The sequence below is a fragment of the Strix aluco genome, chromosome 9 (assembly GCF_031877795.1).
Source record: "Strix aluco isolate bStrAlu1 chromosome 9, bStrAlu1.hap1, whole genome shotgun sequence".
Classification (NCBI taxonomy): domain Eukaryota; kingdom Metazoa; phylum Chordata; class Aves; order Strigiformes; family Strigidae; genus Strix; species Strix aluco.
The window spans coordinates 16,666,188-16,686,987 of NC_133939.1; the positions used below are offsets into that span (position 1 = coordinate 16,666,188).

At 42.3% G+C, this 20,800-nt stretch overlaps 1 protein-coding gene across 3 annotated transcripts; it reads right to left on the reverse strand.

Annotated features, from left to right (window-relative positions):
• Nucleotides 1–334: 334 nt before the first annotated feature.
• On the reverse strand, nt 335–20,800 carry MELTF (melanotransferrin). Of its 3 annotated transcripts, none has more exons than XM_074833895.1 (15): nt 20,675–20,800; nt 17,990–18,144; nt 14,323–14,422; nt 12,668–12,850; nt 12,200–12,356; nt 11,255–11,322; nt 10,321–10,508; nt 9,956–10,136; nt 8,877–9,028; nt 8,373–8,469; nt 7,365–7,559; nt 5,587–5,743; nt 2,831–2,898; nt 2,546–2,733; nt 335–1,724 (listed from the first exon to the last, which is right to left on the reverse strand). In XM_074833895.1, the coding sequence occupies exons 1-15, from the start codon at nt 20,718–20,720 to the stop codon at nt 1,446–1,448; spliced, it is 2,214 nt and encodes a 737-aa protein (XP_074689996.1). In that variant the 5' UTR covers nt 20,721–20,800; the 3' UTR covers nt 335–1,445. The 3 variants fall into 3 exon arrangements, with proteins under 3 accessions (XP_074689996.1, XP_074689995.1, XP_074689994.1); XM_074833894.1 differs by lacking the exon at nt 20,675–20,800 and having other exon boundaries at nt 335–512; nt 1,526–1,724; nt 17,990–18,236; XM_074833893.1 differs by lacking the exon at nt 20,675–20,800 and having other exon boundaries at nt 17,990–18,236.

The following is a 20,800-nucleotide window of genomic DNA, read 5'->3' on the forward strand; positions in this document are numbered from 1 at the left end:
TCCGCCCCGCCGCACTGCGGCCCCGCCGCTCCGACAGCCGAATGAAACGCACCTCAAGTCGTAGTGATTTAATAACTGACCAAACCCCCAAGAGATAAGGAAAACACCAATACCCGCCTTTGGGTGGCAGTCTGCCAGTAACTGGCTCGGCCCCGTACCGCTGCGGCAGACGCAGCCCCAACACCTGCAGTACCCGGCCGTGCCGCGTTGTGCCTCTCTTCCCTCTTGGCCCAGGGAACCTTGGAGCGAATGAAACGGGGGGGCAGAGCAGCGAGGAGCAAATGTTGATTTCTCAGAACAGTGAGAAAAGGAGTATAGCTACCAGGCCGAAGTCTGGATAAACTGTAATTACTTCTCGTGTTTATTTGTTATTTTCACTTACAGTATTACTATCTGGTTTTACCAGCTTTTTATTACACCGAATGCCTTTTCATCCCAGGATCATGAGGCAGTAGCTGTAGTCAGGAGGACGCTGCCTGCCAGCAGCACAGCAACATTTGGTGTTATTGCAGCTATATGGATAAAAATAAAAACCAAATGCTACAAGCCAGTAGATACAGAAACTGTTAATCAGAAGTGAACTACTTTGTTTCACTAACAGCAAATACAAGTTTCATGCACAGACATTCAAGATAACCCCATGCAGAAGGAGGACAGCCACAAGTTTCTTGATGGAGACTGCATCAAATTAAAGATCACAGGGCAGACGACATCTCTCTCAAGCACTGAGAGTACTGGTTGTGGAAAGTCAACAAGCTCAGTGGACGCACACATTTGGCTTCGTTCTTTTCCCCTCCAAGTCCCTCTGCCCACCTTCTTTGTCCAATGACTTTGGAGATTGCCCCTAGTTTCTTCTACTGGAAGGTGGAGGACCTTGCCTGTGGCAGAAGCTATATTCTGGACTGCAGGTCGTGTCTCTGTCCACCCTCTGTGCACTTACCTCTTCTGGCAGCAGAGCTCAGGAGAAGCTTGCTCCCAACAAGGGTAGGATGGGATAAGCAGGGATGTAGGAGTCTGAATGTAACCAGCCAGGAGGCCAGAGAGGATTCACTAGACACAGTTTTTGATACTGTCTTCCAAGACACAGAAATTCTTCTACAGGTCAGAAACCCAGTATCCATCTAACAGTACCTGGGAATCCTCCAGCCCAGGGTGGTTCAACATCAGCAAGATGACAAAGACACTCCAGTTTTGGACTGATCTTGTAAACCATGCTGACACTGTATTGCTGGCTTCTGCCCCAAATTCCACCCCATCCATGTGGACAGGCGCTGCTTCCAGCCCCACCCCACTCCCCCGATGAGCAGGTGCTGTTAGCACTTGCCCTGCAAAGAGGCAGGAAGAGGCATTCCAATGTTAGCACAACAGGTTATCCAAACAGCAGCTTATCTGAAGAAAAGGTGTGGTAGGGCAGAGGTGGCCTGGAAGTTGGCATTTGGACCATGCTAGTCCAAACCTTGTATCTGACATAAAGTAAGAAGGGGAACGACAGTAGTCATGAGTAGGTATTGTCTTATCTTATTACCTGCCCCAGAACACTGTGGTGTTTGCATCCCTTCAAGGGACTCAATATATTCACTCCCCAGCCACTCTGCATATGTCCTCCTCTCTTCTACTGGCACAATCTCAACAGCAGAATCCTTAAAGATCAAGTTTTTTCCTTGAAAAGTTGAAGAATCAAACATTTTGAATCCATTTCCATTGCTGCTATTTCCAAAGTAATCCTGAAAACAATACATAAATTTCAGTATTTTGCAAGATTAAGTGCCACATTCCTCTCATGCAACATGAAAGACATTAGGAACATTGTTTTGTAGATGAAAAGTGCGTACACAACTGCAGAATCTCTCTGATGTGTTTGCTTTTAGACACTCCAGTAGATTAGATACAGAATTCTGCCATTAGCAATCAAAAGAACAGCATTTGTGATTTTGGTTTTTTAGTTACTATCTGGAAAGAGCTGCATTTTTAAAAAATTTTTCTGTCTAAATATTGTTGTGTAATACAGGGTTGGGCTGCACAGGAGTTACACAAATGACTGAAACTTAGCATGGAGATACTCAGTATTGCTTTTAAACTAGTTAACTTCAGTATTAACCTGAACCTAGCTGTGGCAGCCAGGCATGGTCTGCCTAGATGGTTTACCATACACATGGCTGCAGCATAAATATACCCAGCAACATTCTGTTGCACTCCTAGGAAGATTCCAGGATGGAAAAGTGTTAGCATGTACGCTATTTCTTGTAGACTTCAAAGTCATGCAGTTTGGGAGAACACCTTAAGCTCCAGGAAAATTACCCCTGAAACCAGTGGCTGGGCAAGAAGTTGAAATCCTTTGTGCACCGGGGTGGTTTTACTAGGAGAATTACACGGGTTGTATTTTACCTTCTCTGTCCCACTCCAACAACAGCGCTCTGCACAGCACATGTGCTGCCAGGCCCATGATGCAGGGAACATAGTATGGCAGTATGGTCCTGTTGTCTTTATCTTTGGTCTGTACCAGACCATATGTAACTCCCCCACAGAATAAATGGATTATCAATACCTGGGCTTTGTCCAGCAGTCCGTACAGAGCAAAAATGCTGGTATCTGGGCGAACCATAATGGCCTGAGCTGGCACCTGAGCCAGGTGACATTCAGCAAACTGGGTGACTTCCGCACGGGCACCATTTGGACACAGTAACTGGAAATCACTGGACTTCAAGTTTTGGGCCCAACTATCAGTATTTTTACCTGGAAAAAGAAACTGGTCACTCATTGAATACTTTAGAGCAAAAAGATTTAAGAAAAGTAACTGAATTATAATAAAGAGATATGTAAAACTAAGTACCGTCTGTGTTCTCAAACACTGTCGAGTGCTTGACAAAGGCCACATCCCCAGAGTCCTGTGCCAGGCACCTTTGGGAAATGAGAGATAAAAATTCAATTCAAAGCATCTTTATGTGAACCACATTTTTTCTAATAACCGATAAGTTTAGAATTCATTTTTGCTTACATACATTCCTGCAAACAAATGCACTGGACCCTAAGACAATAAGCAAAAACAGAGAAATGAAGCATCTTGAGAGAAAACCAACTTCTTTGCAAGTTTATTAAAAAAATATTCTGAATTAAGAATTTTAAGAGAGGAATACAGCAGGATTTTTTTTAATTAAAAACAGTGTGAGAAGAAAAAGGCCAGTATTAGATGAGCAAAGAAACACAAAATATGTGACTCAGTGAAGTATTCCCCATCTACTAGCAGCAGCTTTCACTCCTTTTTAAACCATATACAAAGTATATGTCATTAAGACTTTTTTGCCTAAAATCATTCGAGTGCATAGCCAAAGAGTTTATAAAATTCTGCATATGTGCATGTGTGCACACTCACATGTATACTTTGTTTTTCCTCTTCTTTCCAAGTTAGAGTGACCTTGGTGCTTGCACAGACACTGCTTCTACAGCCCTGCACACTGAAGACATCCAGTTGATCTAACTGCAGTTTCTAAGGGTACTCTTCCAGAACTAAGTTCAGTTTCCCCTAATCTTCTGAAGCAGAAGCGGCCCAACATGCCAAGGGCACCCTAAAATCTCCTCCTTTTCTACAAGTGTGGTATCCCATTCCAGAAGGTTTCAGGGCAGAGGTGTAGAACAACACACCTTTATCAGCATTTGCTTCTTCCCATGTTATATCGTGGTGGTGTCTAGTGCACGATACAACAGGCGTCACAGACTGTTAGGAGATTTTTTACTAGGCCTGAAATACGAAGTCAGCAGATAGGATAAATGCATGGCATTTGCTTTAAACAGCAAATAACACAAATAAAATCAACCTCAATTCAGTGAGCTGGGTGAGCTAGCAAAGAGATCTAACTTCCCAGGTATTTTGGGTAGTGTGCGCTTGCATAGGATGGGTGGGTAAGAGAGTTTAGTGGTGGTGTCTTGTAGTTTATTCTACAAGAGTTTTCAAGATGCATTTCCTAAAAGAAGACAATTTAAAGCTGTAACTGAGCATGGTTTATGTAGTACAAAATGTGAGGGGAAGTTATTGCTGGTAACACTTACCAAAATTACGTATATTCCACATGTACCTAGTTTAACATGCGCAGTTATAATCAAAGGTCTTGTCACCACGTGGCTGACCCTGTCATGCAGAGAACTGAGGACACAGTAGGTGTTGTTCAGTGCATGCCCCATCAGAAAAGGCTGTTCCAAACAGACATTTTGGTACTCTGCACAGTTTAGTCTACCCCAAGTAGTGAATTATACACAAACTGAATGACCTCTCATACCTCTAGTCAGGTCAGTCTGAAGATCTGCAGAGCTCAAGGAATCTGGAAATCTGAGGCAGCATTTTAAGCTCATGTCACCCATTCTTCTTTCAGAGAAGATCACCTAAGCATCACAGCCAGACCCATCCCTACCTTGCAGAAGACTGTGACCCTGCATTTTTCACCCAGATCCTAACCTTTTAAAGACCTAAAACCTTCCACTTCACTCAATGAATTAAACATCATCTCTATTAAAAAAAAAAAAAAAGAAAAAAAGTGATCTCCATATAAAGTTTGGGCTGTATGGGCACTATTATCAAATGCACAACCTTAGAATATGAGCAAGACTCATACAGCCTGTAACAGCATTTGTTGCTTATTCCTTTGGTGACTGGTAGCTAGCTCTGTTAATCTATGAAATACAACAGAGGATCTGGAGTTTGCCTGCAAGGCATGGACCACGGCAAAGCAGCTGGACACAACTAAATAGATTTGCAAAAAGTAGTTCTCTAAGTCTAGCACTTCGATATTTACCAGGCAGCTGCTGTTAGTCTCCTCCCCTGAAGGAAACAGACCCCTCACTGCCAGCTCTGTTACATGCACCACTTCCTCAGAGGTGAAGGTCAGGAAAAGGAAGTGCTACACTACTAAGAGTTTCATTGTCTTTGGGTATGGCCCCATATGTAGATCCCTGCTGTTACACAAAGTATTTATTCCATTTTATACTACTTCCCTCTGTATCTTTAACAAATCTTGTTTTCAAGAGGATTTGATATTTGAACATTGACCATAGCTGTTTGTGCTGTTCAGAAACCTACCTTCACATACAGCCACCAATGAGTAGGGACGGTGAAGACCCACTCCTGGCTCCCCCTCACTAGCCTGCCATGCTCAGCATGGACTCACAGCAGCCAGATACTGGCTACTATTTGCCTGCTTCCCTGCTAAAATTCTTTATAGATGACCCAACCATTCAGAGTGGCAGAGTGTCTGTCACACTAAATTAAAGCAAGACTGGAGACCGATGACAATCCACTTGGTCCTCACTCTCTAGGCGCCCATTGCTCTGTAAACAGAGACATGGATTTGGCTGATGGTCATCTGGTTGGCTGCAGGCCAGGAAGCTGGCAAAAGGCTTTGACATGATCTAGCGTAATGCCTTATGACGTACCTGTATTGCTGAAGACATCTGGGGACACATGTCCCACTTCATTTATGGCACATGCCATATAACTGAAGCAGCAATATCTGCTTTTTGCTGACTGGGATGGAAAATAGCTCCTCTTTGCACTTTGACAAGCTGACAGACTAAATAACAACCCTATGTATTAATTACCTGAAGGCTCCACTGTAGCTGTAATAACGTTCTTGGCTACTTGCACTGCATTTATTGTTTCCACGATTGTCTCCAATACACAGCTGACAGAGTTTTGATGGGTAGTTGTCCTGTTTAGCTGAAGGCACGCAGCTGGCAGAGAAAAACTCACTCACAGCTGAGAAAAGACAGACAAATCAATATAAGGAGTGAAAAGCGTGAGCTCTTCACAATAAAGGTAGCTACACTGTAGTGAAGTTATAACCAATGCAGGTTTCAGTAGAACACTGGAAACATGAGTTACAACTGCCTTACTGGAATTCACAAACTACAACTTTTAAAATATTTTCAAAGCAACACTTAGCTGATTATGTAATGAAACCAAAGAGCTTCCTGGGAGATAGGAAATAGGCAAGCAAAATTTGCATCTGGAGTCCTATGGTCACAGATCCTTTGCTTGTTGTGCTACACTGCTCCATTACTAAATAAATGAAAATAAATGTACTGAAATTCAGGACAGGGATACATCATTTACTGCAGTGACATCCCAGAGCTGGAAGTACCACCTAAAGGGGATACAACTGTATAGACAATGTGAGTTTCTGTGATTGTCCTATTATTGATATCTGACTTGGGTCAGTATCCTCAAGCGACAGCTGAGACAGACAGGTGTGAAAGCAGGATTTTCAATATCATATGATAAGCTAAAAGTTGATGAAATACAAAAATCAATGGACTCTTCAAATGCATTTCTGAAAACCGGAATAAACTTTTGCGGTTTGATACACCAGAGGCCAGGGCTGCCACTGAGATGGATCCAGACAGGCCGGAGAAACAGGCTAACAGGAACCTCAAAGTTCAACAATCATAAATGCAGAATCCTGCTTTTAGGATGGAATAAGACCATGAAAGGCTGGGGACTGGCAGGCTGAAAAGCAGCTCTGTAAGAAAAGGACCTGTGGATCCCAGTGGACAACAAGTTGACCAAGAGTCAGCAGCGTGCTTTCGTGCCTATGAAGGCTAATGGCATACTGGGTTGTGTTAGTGGAGCATTCAGGGGAAGAGATTACTCTCCTCTGACATCTGTGCCAAGTTTTGAGCTTCCAGTGTTGGAAAGACATTGATATTCTAGAGCAAATACAGTGGAAGGAGAGTAGAATTCTCAGAGGGCTGGAGCACATGACATACCAGGCTGAGAGCGGGGTTTGGTCAGCCTGGACATAAGACTGTGTATTGCTGTCTTCATTTACCTAGTGGGTTTTTCAAGAAGACAGAGCCAGATCCTTCTCAGAGATGCAGAGCAAAAGGATGAGAAGCAACAGACTGAAGTTACAAGAAGGAAAATTCAGATTAGATACAAGAAAAATATTCTTTATATGAAGGATGGTCAGGCACTAGGATAGGGGTCCAGCAAGGTTGTGTGTAATCTCCATCCTAGGAGTTACTCAAAACCTGCCTGGACATGGCCCTGGGCAGTCTGATCTAACTGGACCTGCTTTGAGCAGTTGGTTGGACTAGATGACCTCCAAAGGTCCCTTCCGACCTAAATTAGCCAATGATTTTGTGATAAAGAGGGAAAGGAATACTTTTGTGTTAGATATAATATTCTCAGTACGACCCCTCCATTAACCTACTCTGGTGACAAACTTAAAATTTCAGATCATTACATTAAAAACACAACACCCCTTCACAAACAGATAAGCTTAATATAGAACTATGAAATATCAAAATTACTTCCCTAATGAAAGTTTATAATTAGACTGTTACTGCATTTTTGACATGTAGTACTGTTGTCTTACCTTGAGGAATATTACAGTCTCTGGTCTTGATAATGCCCCTCTTAATTAGCACACCAATGGGGATATTCCATCCAGCAGTTCTCCCCAGTCCTGTGTGGCAGGACTTCTTCCCTTTCAGGTCACTGATGGTGAATGCATTGGACAGACTTCGTTTCACCAGTGCCACAGCATAGTATGCACTGCTGTTGTCATCCGCTTGCAGAAAAAAACCAAAATGCATTACAGCTTCCTTTAAGCATTCCCACTGCTTAATGATCATCTACAGATCATTACACTTACATGGTGCCAACTTCAACTGCACCAACAATCAGCTAGTCAGGAATTATGAATGTACATGTAATTATTCTTCACTTCTACTACTTCACAATGTTGCATTCACTTATAGCCTGTATACTGGTACTGCCACGCACTTGAACTGAATAACCTAGAGCTGAACATGAAAGTGTTCTTGTTAACATTAGCTCTTATAAATACATCCCTCCGAAAAACAACATTTGCGTCGTTAGTGACTTGGCGAAACTGCTTTAAGTAGCTATTTTTATGGGAAAAGTCAAACCTGTATTAAAATTTCTGTGAGTTTTGCAGCATACTGAAATTCTGCCTTAGTGACACAATGCCCACAAGTCCTTTTTTTTCATCAGACTCTGAAGCAGCCACATTGACAGGAAGAATTTGTTTCTAACTAGAATCTACTGTAATTTCTGTATTTTTGCTTATGTTAAAAATATTTTGATTTTGTGAATACTATTTTTTCCATTGTAAATATTTTTTGCAGAATTGAAAAGACAAATAAAGAGGTACAAGACTCAAAACTGCCACAAACTCACTGTAGGAACTCATCCATCCCATACTTATTTCCTCCTCTGTCAAGACAGGAGGATAGCAATTCTCATTTCCTTTGAAAACAGTTTTCCCAGCAGGGCTAGGGAATAGAAGCTATGCTTTTAGAGCTGTTTTCAAACAACCTGGAAAAATAGGGTCTATATTTATGTTTCCTGACCTTCTTACCAGAGTAACTTTCTCCAGCAGCTGGTACAAGGCCATATGTCTTCCCAGCTGTGTAAATATCAGCTCCACCCAGAACTACAGCATCACTTTCTTTTTTCTGAAAAATAAAAGTTTGAATTTCTGTAAAAAACCAGCAGATACCTTCCCTGCTACAATGACGACATCTCTAGCATCATACCTGTTGCATCTTGAAGGACAAGTCTGACACTAAAAGAGCAATACACTACTACAGAAAACCCCCAAAACCTGCATAAAGCGTCATCAGTGAAATGAGGACAGGAGATTTCACACATACACACTTGAGCTAGATGGGCAACAATGCCCTCATCACAACTGAATATCATCAGGGTTCAGGCCCATCCATACCATGTGAGCTACAGATCACCTCCTTGAAATCCAGTATTTCTACTGGTCACGTAAGGGCGTATCTCTCTGACCCTACCTACCCAGCAGAGAGCAGCTTGTGTTCATTTGGTTTACTGCACAAGGCTTGTAGCAACCTACCTGGATCAGCTCCATGCACTGCTCCTTTGTCTTGGCTGAAATACACTGAATTGATGGTTTCAAATTCTTTTTCTTAAAGGCAACGGCCATTTCACCACATTTCCAAATCTCCTCAGTGGATATAACACACCAGTTCAGGCTTTCTGGCAATGCTGCACACAATTGGAAAGCAAATACGACAGTTCACCTTCTTTGTAACAGACAAGGAGGGACACACACTGCCCACTGTCAATACATACCATACAAGATATTAAAAATATTTACTTCTCTGTTTCTCTCCATCTCAGACTTATACCTGATTAGGAACCACAGAGCTCTCCCAATTAGTGGTATGTCCACACTGCAAACCTATCCATAGCAAAGGAACAAGAACTCCTACAATTACAGACCATTAAGTGCAGCCGTAATGTATCAGCCGGGTGGAGCAAAAAACCACCCTGAACACAGGCATCCTCATAGCTGACAGTCACTGAGCAATGCCCAGAAGAGACAAGTCTGGGAGGTGGGGGCTTTGCCACAGCACGGAGCATGTCTGGGAGGCTCAGTTGCCATGATTATTAAGCTTCTAAGGGAGAGATTCTTACAACCTGTGTTTCTGACTGCCAGAATGCACATCGAGTCATTTCTGCATTCTTCCAATAGTACCAAAGACTGTTAACGCTTCAATAAAGAGCAGCTGAGGGTTTCTTCAGCTTCTGGAAGAGATTCTCTGCTAGGAACCCATTCATCCATTCTTTACAGACTACCTGAGGATTTACACAGCAACACATTACTAGCAGGTAAGAAATGGAGTACCAGGTAGCAGCAGCCATGTACCAGATTAATGTCTCACATATAGCAGAAAGGGTGGAAAATGCCTGCACCTTATAACACAAAGTGAGCCAATTTGCACAGGAGAGTATTCTGCAATGTGATACTGTTTCTAGGTCAGAAAGTGACCTTTCTCCATGTTCAAAGATTAGGCTGGCATCTTGCCATAACCCTTCAAGAGTCAGAAGAAAATAAAGCAGAATAAAGATGGTCTCTGTTATCAGCTATCTCTGTTCTTGGTTATGAATAGGAATCTAAAGATAACTTACTGTTGGGGTTGCAGCTCAGGGCTTGCATGGCATGAAGATACTCATCACCCAGCCACGCCTGGTAATTCTGAGCTGTGATTGCAATGAGCTCTGTGGTGGAGTCTCTGAACAGAAGATTCTGGGCACCATAGGCTGCGGAGTCAAACATCTGAAACTTGGTGCCTACCCCATTAAATCTTTGCTGTCATGTTAAAGAAAGAAAAGAAGCACCTGTCACACACCCCTCTACCTGGGATGTGTGACATCCCATACCCCTTCAAACCCCACAGAGCTGAAGGTGCCCAGATATCCTGTCTTCAATTCAGCTAGACAGGTGGGAGAACCCCTCTAAAATGCAACGCACTGATGAAAAAATGGTGTCCTACTTGTCCCTGGTTCAGGAGCTGGAAGACAACTGTCCCATCTGTGTCAGGCCGCACAACCACGGCACGAGCTGGGATTCGGGCCAGGTGGCAGGTTCTCCACTCTGTCACATCCGCTGTGTTGCCGTTGCGGCACAGAAGCTGGAAGTCTCGGGAGCGGAGCCGCTGGGCCCATGAAGAAGGACTTCTTCCTGAAATCAGACAGAACATGCTTATGGAACAGACATCAGGTGGGGCTGATGCTTCTGGCTCCATGTGCACATGTAGAGCAGAACACACATCTCCTGAGCATCTCTGAGCTATTCCTGACAGTGTATCCCAATGCATCTACATGGTCCTTTAGTCTTGTGCCTCTGATAAGACAATAAACAGCTTGTGAGAGAAGACACTTGTGAGACTGCACTGAACTGTACTGGGGTCTGCAGCAGTATCTAGAGCGTCCCTAAGTCTAGGATCACATGCCACATTTTTTTTGTTTTTTTCCCTGTAAATGATGGGCAGACAAGCCCATGATATTCAAGTATTGTTATGCTCAAGGTAGATTTCACTAAGTGCCAGATAGGCCAGGCCACATCTTGTTAACTTCCTGCTAGTCTGTGATGAAATCCCTGGGTAGGCAGGAGCAATGTAACAGCCCAGGTCTGTATAAAACTAAGATTTTAGTGTTGTTTAAGCTCTCTTTCCAGAAGAAGCTTAAGATTCCAATTCTAACCTTTACTGAAACTATCAAGCATTTAAAGGAAAAAAAAAAAAAGGATCACATGGACTCCCTATTTCCTCGTGCTTACATCTGTGAGTGCATCTGTTTTTGCTATTAGAGCATTTTTTGCTGATTCCTCAATTCAAAATAAATCAAACATTTGATATTATTCTGTCATTATAGACACCATACTTCAGACCTTGCAGCCACTATTCAACAAGCCTCTGGATTACTCACCATCTGTATTTTCAGGCACTGTGCTGTGCTTCACAAAAGCGACTTCTCCAGCACCTTCAGCCAAACACCTAATAAATATAAATCCAACCATGAAGACGCATCACAAAGCACAGCTCCCATGCGCTGGTCTCTGCCAGCTGACAGCCAGAGGGCTGTATGCAACGATCCAGCAGCCACAGACACTGACCTATTTCCTCGTGCTGGGAGTTTTGCTCAAGGCAGAGACTAGTGGCTGTTAGAGCATGAAGTAAACTATCACTGTCATTTGGTGAACATGGACAACATGTTCAGTGCTGCCTGGGACAAACACCATGACCTTCTTTGTCCAGGAGAGTTCTCCATCTAAGGCAGTCATACAATCCTTTGGGGAATACACAGAGAGGAGCAAGTGTTTCACACAAGCAAATTCTGCCCTTGCTCGGTAAATGCTGTTACCCAGGGACTGGGAACTGAAACACAGCACACAGACAGGAGGAAGGAAAATAAGGGAAGGATTGGTGTGCAAAAATGGAGGGCAGAGTAGCTCAGTAATTCAGTGCAGCTGAGGTGGGGTGACTGAAATAACTGAGCAGGGCAGCAGTTCAGCTCTCGGACTCCAAGGGTCATCAGGTTTTACTGGGAAAGATACAACCTGCAGAAACAAACACTCAGGCTTGTATTAACACCTGCTGGACAAAGCAAACAGCAGTGGGATTTCCCTGCCCAGTGTAAGTGCTGTATATCCATTTGGTTTTAATACTCAGGTATTAATACCTGAAATAGTGGGTTTAGAATTACTTTTGTTCAGTCTCTAGGTTTAAAGCATGGTTGTCCTAACACAATAGCAGATTTTCTAACAAGATCAACTGGAAGTTCTCTGGCTTCAATTTCCTGTCAGTGAGGCCTGGACACATGGCTGTGGATAGACCATAGCGATAAAAAAATTGACAGAGCCATGAGTTTTACCTGAAAGCCCCACTGTAGTCATAGTATCGCTCTTGGGAACTTCGTTTGCATTTGTTCTGCCCAGCCGAATCCCCTTTGCAGAGATGACAGAGGGATTTGGGATAATTTGCACCATTTGCTCCAGGAACACAGCTTGCATTGAAATAGTCACTTACAGCTAAATGTGAAATAAGAATGAGAAATTTTTAGCAATGCATCAGCAAGATCCTACAATCTCATCTACACAGTACATCTCTGAAAACATCTAGAAGGGATAAGTCATTTTGTTCTTAAAAGACAGTTTCCAAGTTTAAAAAAAACCCTGCAGTCTTCATCAGACCTACATTAGGTCTATTCCATCTTACAAGGAGCATCAAAACCAAGGAACAAAACAGTAGCTAGAACCACACATTTCTGTCCACACACAGGGTCGCAAGACCATACAGAAAGGCACTGGTGAAGAACAGATCTTTGCCCTGTAACTCTTACCTTTCGGAAGGTCACACCCCATCGCTGCCAGGCGCCCGCTCTCAATTAGATAGCCCACCGGCACATCCCAGCCTGCAGTTCTGTTGATGCCTGTGTGACATGAACTGACACCCTTCAAGCTGTTGATGGTGATGTTGGAGCTCTTCCTTACCACAGCCACGGCATAATAGGAAGTTCCAATCTCTGCTCACAGGAAGAAAGAGAAGCAACCAAAGTAGTCTCGCAGCAGCATTACAGTGAGATACCCTGATTTGTGGCCTCTTCTGTCTCCCCTACCCACAGGCAAGTCACATTGTTCACATCCTTAGTGAGAACCTGCTGGAGTGAATGTCCTCCATTATCTTTTCAGTGTGAAATGTCTCAGTTAAAGGCCACAGGCAATCTGCCCTAACTTTTAAGGTCACCCTGCTTTGAAAGGGAGGTGGGATGAAAGACATCCAGAGGTTCCTTCCAAGAAGAAAATTTCTCTGTCTCTAAATATATTTGGATTGAATTGATTACTATAATTAATAGTAATAAGTAGTTATAATTAATAGTAAAAAAATGTATTCCCCAGTTGTCTACTAATTTGATCTTAATTTAGACACAGCATAGCAAGTTGATGTCACTGGAGCATCATAGCTGATTTCATTCTCTTTGTTTTACAGTTTGATATAACTCATACAGTCAAGAGTTTAGGGTCTGAAGTGACCATAAAAACATTCAATCTCACTTTATTTAGATTTATTTATTATTTAGATTTATCTATTTATTTAGAAATCATTAAATTTCATTCACTTTTCTCTGATTTAAGCTCAAAACCTGATTAATGGAGATAGCCAGCCTCTGGATCATGAGGCCCATTTAGTTTTGAGAATCTGAAGCTCAGTTTCCGCACCAGAGTTACGATGTGGTTAATGGAGGAGGCGGGGGGCTGCTGCAGGTGATCCAAGTCCCTGCAGGCTGAGCCCAACAGGCACTTCTAAGGATGCCTCAGCCAGATCACACTAAGACCCAGCTGCAAACAAAATCCAGCTCCATTTCACGACAGAGTGGTGGGGCACCAGTGCCTGCAGACTGCTTCCAGAGCTGTTTCTTCCCTTGGGACTCTGAAAGTTATGGGGGACATCTTCCAGCTCTGAACTGCACAAACATATTGATGCTGAGCCCTTAGTTAGGATGACAAGTCACCACTGAATTACCATCTCTGTCTTGAAAGAAACTTGAAGCTTAAGGACACCCAGATAAGCAGCAGAATCTATCACTTCCTTTCTTCCAGCAGGTAATCATATACACTATTAAAAATAAAATCTAATTACTCTAATTTATGGGATTGAGAGACAAACCTAATCACAATTTATGCTTTGCAATTCATTCATTTATCTGCAAAGTATGGAACAGAGAAGAGAGTAAGCAGTGAGACAGTACAAAAAAAAAAAAAAAAAGGCAAAACAAAAAACAACCCAACATACCTATTACAGAAGTGGCTATTTTGACCTAACTGTTTCAGGACAGACTCTTTCCCCCACACATCCTGCTACAAGCAAGAACATCCAACAGGGAACCTGACCATGACCTACTGTTTAGAATCTTCAAGAGGAGGACCCCAAAATAAAATGGAAACAGTAAAAACGCATAAGAAAAAGTTCATATTAAGTAATCTAAAAGTTATTTACCTTGATCATATACTTCCCCAACCACAGGTTTCAGACCATGCTCTTTTCCAGCCTGGTAAATCGAACGGCCGTCCAGTGTCACTGCATCTGCCAAATCATCCTGTGCAGACACAAGGGCAGAATACGTGTTGAAGCTTAAGTATCAGTACTTCTCAACAGCCAGAGGCAGAGTACCCATGGATTTAGGAGAAGAAGCCCTTTAATCTGCATTTGTGAGTTTTCTCCAAAAAGTTCTTTTAAAGGCACTCAAATTTCTGAAGAACAATTACCAAGAGGGATTTTAGAACTTCAAAACCACTTTCATTCAGAAATAATGCAGAAACCAGCCCTGGACCATGATGGCCTGACTAGTCTTCATAGTCCAAAGGAATCTTAGAAATGAATCCTGCAGCCCTGTGACGAACTTTAAGGCCATTCAATTTGGAGTTTCATTCATCTCTATAGCTAGTGCTTCATAAAAGCTTGAAGATTTAAATATTTTTGAGGTTATACACATATAGTTTGAAGTAATGTCTTCTGAGGCCGCAAAATCGGAATGGCAAAGTGTACTCAAAAGCAACCTTAAAGCATGCTGGCTTGTACCTCAGCAAACAGCCACACATTTTGGGAGAGGGGAAGCAGATGGCAGTGCATTTTGGGGAAAGCATCTAAAAAGACTGTCCAAAGTGGGGAATACAAATCTGGGGCATCCATGGCTGGGAAGGTGCTCAAGAACACTGTATCTTTTCAGCTGACTTTATAGTCAAGCTGGCTGGAATCCTGCTACAGATGCAGGATTGCTCTGGATAGCACAGGATAGGACTTCCCACAGCAGCCAGGACTAGAGAACTGCTACACACACCTCTCATCAGCTGAACCTGGCTCTGTGTACTGAACCTACTGGAAGCCAGGAGAGGGCATCTTGCAAAGAGACAAGATACTGCTGAGAAAATAATTAGCAGCTTGACATTTTGCATTTCTAAGCTGATTCCAGGTTTCTTATCAGTTTGCTTAACCTCTGATTCAGCACTGGAGGGGGTAATTTAGTTTCTCATCCCCTGGCAGTTTGCTGAGCATTGGTTAGGGTAGGGCTAGGACTACGCTGCCTAATATAACACAGCAATTTCCCACAGGCTGAGCCACATAAAAAACTTGAAAAAATTTTAAGGGATCATGTGAAAGCATAGGTAATACAACGATGTTGACACCTAAATCAGACTTGAAGTTGCCATGTAATTTGAAATATTTTATTTATTTGGCTCAAGGGAGAAAAAAAAGATATTAATTAACTGAAACAATAGATGTCCTGAGAGTTGCTTCTCATGAATGAGAGCTGAACAAAGCTCCAAGGGAACATGGAGAGGAGTTGGGGTTTGGAGATATTTGGATTTTAAAGAATGGACACAATCTTTCTGGAATAACCAGATCTGATATTCCACTGGTGAGAGCCAAAGCACAGGACGACACTTCAGGAATCAAATATGGCCTTGTTGTTTAGAAGGGACACCTGACAGTGAGAGGAAGAAGAGGAGGTGGGAGTTACAAGGACCTTACCCTCAGGGAGAATGAGCCTCTAGAATTGGTGGTGGACAGTAAACAGAGCAGATAAAATGGGAAGGACTGGCCACAGAAGACAAGGACTGTATTATGTGGACATATTTCCATGTGAGATAGCACTGTACTGAGGGGAAAGCTGAGGCTTTGAGCTCTGTTTAGGAGAAGAGCCTCCTGTCAATAGCTTGTGTATAAATTAACAGAACAAGACAGAAAAAATGCCTATTGTTGTACGTGATGTGAAGTAGTTCACAGGCTACAGACCTTTCCTTTAAACACATACAATCACTGCTGAGGTGGCATATCAGCAACAGTATGGGCATTTTAATTTTTTTTGTAGCAAGCATTTGCCAATACATTTAGTAAAAGCATGGGATTATTCCACGTATGATTTTTTGGTAAGTATATGTGCGATGGTAATACCCTGGTTAATTATTTTCAGAGGGACCTCATTCCTGTGTGTCACGACCTTTGAGAATTACCTACAGAAGTGTTTAAAGACCTGCTGAAGAATAGCTGTGGTCACATTAAATATTGTCAGGTTCCCTAGTTTAATATTGAGACATTTCTCAATTTTTAAACACCTTCAAAGAAAAAGGTTTTTTACTTTATCCATGTGCTAACACATTCACAGGACTAAGTCCAAGTTACATAGTGTTATAAAACTGCGTATCTCTGCCTCTTCAGCCATTGCGTCCCGCTCCCTTTTTGGCCTCAGAGAGCAGAGTTCAGTGTAGATGTGGACTCAGGGCTTCCACACAGAGTTGGCCAGCTTGAACATTTAGTAGATTATTAGCACAAGACAAAAAGGTCTCAAGGACCAAGCCTCATCAGAAGCCTTAAAGTGAAGAGTCATTTTATCAGAATGCTACTTACTCACGCTATCTGCCTGCAGGTTTCTGAGTTCAGCTAATCAAGTTTTATTGGAATCCAAGGCTTTAGATAGGTACCTGCTGCTTGCAATGGCTTAAAAATGCAATTCTCTGTGCACTGTATTTCAGAAACAGACACTCATCAGCCCTTTTAATAACCTGCTTTGCAGAGTCTAACAGACCCCTCTATGGAATGCAGCAATGAGCCAAGCACCTTCAGGAAGATCTGGCATTAGAAAGTATTCCCTGTCTAATCCCAAGGTAAGAGCCACATATGTATCAATATCTACTCCTAACATTCTTCAATACAATCTTGATTCCTTCGCTCAAGAACAGTATTTATCAAGAGGCAATGTGGTAGTTTTAGCAGTCAGACAACTCTTCTGCTTCATTACAAGATACCAATTTCTGAATCTTCCTCCTTTTTTCTGGTCACACAACCACCTGACTCATCTCCCTTCAAACTACTCTGCTGGGCCTCATTTCCTGGCTCTGAACCTCTTGTCCTTGACAGGCTGCATCTCTTCCACAAACTGATTTTTTGGGCATGCCTACACACGATACATACGGTCATCGACAACAACCTCCACAATTCCTCCAATATCCACTTGTTGCCCCCCACCCCCTCCTAAGGAGGGAATTATTTTCCATACATCATTGTGCAAAGTCACATGTTTACAGTCTTTGAAACCTCCCCCAAAGCTCCTTTTGGAAACTGAGCATGCTCTGGGCAGCTGCTCACCCTACTTGCTGCTGTGTACTGGGAGATCTGGTTTGGCTTTACACTCATCTCATCTGTATACACAGCAGTTTCCAGGATGGGACCCTGAAATGGGAGTTTGATCCAGAGTTTATCAAAATACTATCTACTTAACAGGCTCAGCAGCACAGCTTTAACTAGCGTTTGCATCTTATGGCTTCATCCTTTCTTAAATATCTGCTAAATAAATCTGACAATTCCCAAATCAAAGATTTTGGGAGGAAATATTCAAGACCTTTGCTGTGTTCCTAATGACTGGCCATACATGACTAGCCAAATAGATGACACGGGGCCATTCTGACATTCAGGTTCATATGTATACCTTTATGACTCTTTAAAAAAATATATGCATTGATCTTTCAGAGACATGAATGCCAGGAAGCATACAGTCAGCTGCCTGGATCATCAGACACTCACCACAGAGCTGTGTACATTGCCACTGGATTATTATTAGGCACATGGGTAAATTAAATCGATGACACTGCTGTCACTCACAACTCACCTTGATCATCTGTGTACAGTTAGCAGCTGACGCCCCCTCTGTACACTCCAGAGGGGGAAGGATGCCGGCCCTACCAAAGGCCTTACTCATGTCATTACACTTGGAAAGTTCTTGCTCAGAGACAGTGCACCACCGGATACGTTCCAGGCTGAGAGCTGCAAACACAATACCAAGAGAAAATATTATAAAACACATCAGTGCCTTTGTAACAGAGCTTACCATTTAAAGGTTCCCAAAGAGCCAACCTTTTATTCTGTTCCTCCTCCCAAACAGAAAGAAATTGGGGCTCTTTCAACAGTGAGTCTTTAGAGACGGTTCCACCTTCATTCAGATTATCATGAATACTGAAGTTTTTTGGACTGGAAATGAGATAGGCTCAGACTCAGATACTGAAACTCAATGGCATCTGTTTCTGACATAAATGACCACAGAATAGGGCAGGGCATCCAGCCTATTCTTAAAACCTTGCAGAATACATCATCTTTCTCAAGCCAAAAGTGTTTAAAATTAATGTTTAAAATGATACGCTACAAAACCAAAGAGACTGTCCCAAAGACAACACTGTCTCAAGCATTGCTAGTTAGTACCTGGAGTCCTGCCACAGTCCTTTTTGGTCTGGATTAAAAAAAGTTGATCTTAGGTGCTCAAGAGCCTTGCTGCTAGGCTTATTATGAAAACTAAAAAAGTAAACTTCAAAACACTCTTACATAAGAGGCTGTTTCCACAGTCACGAAAAGGGGCAGGCAGTTCCATGAATGAAAAGACTCAAGCTTAGTAGTGGAGATTCCATTAATCAGTGAAGAAAGGTGTCTTTCAGCAGGCCCAAATGCTACCCTACTGAGCACCAAAGCTACAAACACTTTGTTGATTTTGTAAGAATATGTAATCATGTGCAAATGGTGCAGCTGTACATAAAACGCATATGCAAGTATGGCTTATGCCGATAAACAAGCAGAGATCATTTTTGTAAGCAGGGGGCACCACAATCCATTGCTTTTCTACAGTTCTGACTTTTTAAGTTGGAAACTGCTCTAAGTTATTTGTCATGTGGTTTTCTAAAAACTCTAACTGGCCCTCTTCTTACTCACCACTGTCATGAAGCTAAGATACCACACCTAACTTTGCAAGTTAAAATTACTCCACTAGTGCTCAGTAGTAGCCATGCACGTTTTCTGACCTTGTGGCTGCAGACTAAACAAGATCATGGATGCCATAAAGCTTGTTTTGCACCCGATACTGAAACAGAGGGTTTGGATGCTGTTCCACTCAACTCAAGAGCCAACTCTACTGCTGTCAACAAACATGAAGTCAGACTTGGAAAGCTTACAGAAGTTTTCATGGCAGTATGTGCTAGTAGAGGGATAAACAACTGCCCACCTCTGAGTTGCAGGAATTCTGAGAACCAAGATCATTAGAAAAAAGGTACAAGAAGGTCATGGTAAAAAGGCACCTCACAGAAACTTAACATCTACCTCATCTACCTAGATGAAATTTTCAACATTAATTTCTTGGTGCAGGAGGAAGAACCTCCGTTTTCATTTTCTCCTAAACACAAGCAAATGGAAATTAAGTTGGGTTCTCAGCATCTCAGTACACATAGCTAAGTGCCATTCTTCAGCCTCAGCAGACTGGTTTTAGATATAAACACACAAGAAAATGCATGAATTGTATGACAGAATCATTAGCCATATACACCTGAAACAAAAGTCATTTGGCTCTGTATTTCAGCCAAAACAGTGAAACAGCATGAATCTATTGCTTTTTTCCTCACTCATCTAAAAGAGGTCATTAATTTGTCCCTTTCCAAACTGCTGAACTTTGTTGTTACAGGAAAGCCAGGTCCTGGGCAATTTCCCGTTTCCTTCCTTACAAGTTAACCCATCTGAAGTGGGCTTGGGCACAGACAAAGTCTGTAGTTAGCCTCTCTTCCAACTGCCAACCAAGAACACCTTAAAACAGCAGGTCAGTCTCTGAACCCAAGTTTATTCACAATTTTGGCCCTTCTGTATATCTGTAGATATACATAAAGCATCAACTGCAGGAGCTGGCAATTTCCATCTGAAATACACTCAGGGTCCTAAACAGACATATAACTTTATCACTAGCAAACATCCAATTAACTCCTTTGCTGAAAGTAACAGCACTACATTGTGTAACATCAAATGGCTAATACAGATACTAATACACTATCAAGGACTTTCAACAGAAACAATGTAAAAAAAAATTTAAAAAAGAGAATAAACTAGGATAATTTCTTTTTGAGGAACTGCAGAGCGCTTCAGAAACAGCATCTGCACCTCCGGTGAAATTGAAAGCTTTCACCATTAGAATTTGGGAGTGACAGGAGAAAGCCAACATGTCACACAGAGCGTGACAAGTGGAATAAGGCAATTATTTTTATTTTTACAAAATAAGTGTCATAGAACTGTTCACACTTGTGAGAAACAGACACGACTGAACCAGATTCAGCGCTGAGAAAACACAACATTTGACACCAATGAGTCAAGACACATACATGGTGTTCAAACCAGCTTTTTCTACTCCTTTTCTATTTTTTCTATCCCTTTTCCTGGCCACATGAGATTGGTTCTGAAATAGTTGTAGTTTCCCTCTGCTCTCTCACATCACATATAAGTCAACCCCAAAGACACCAGGGCACAGCAAAAGGTTTTGGAGGACACTTACCAGCATGAAAGAAGAGAAGATAGAAGAGATTTCTGGAGCTCTTCATGGTGAAAATATTGGCATTTGTGTTTTTTCCAGCCTTCAGAACCCCCAGAGATCAAGGCTTCTGCAAGTGTGCTCTTCCCA

Excerpts from the sequence above, each read along its gene's own strand:
- MELTF (XM_074833893.1), bottom strand. The coding sequence starts at position 18,211 with ATGGTAAGCTCTGTTACAAAGGCACTGATGTGTTTTATAATATTTTCT. Across the intron at positions 10,137-10,320 it reads AGCTCCTGAACCAGGGACAA|CAAAGATTTAATGGGGTAGG; the intron begins GTAGGACACCAT and ends TTAACATGACAG. Across the intron at positions 2,899-5,586 it reads AGCTACAGTGGAGCCTTCAG|GTGCCTGGCACAGGACTCTG; the intron begins GTAATTAATACA and ends CATTTCCCAAAG.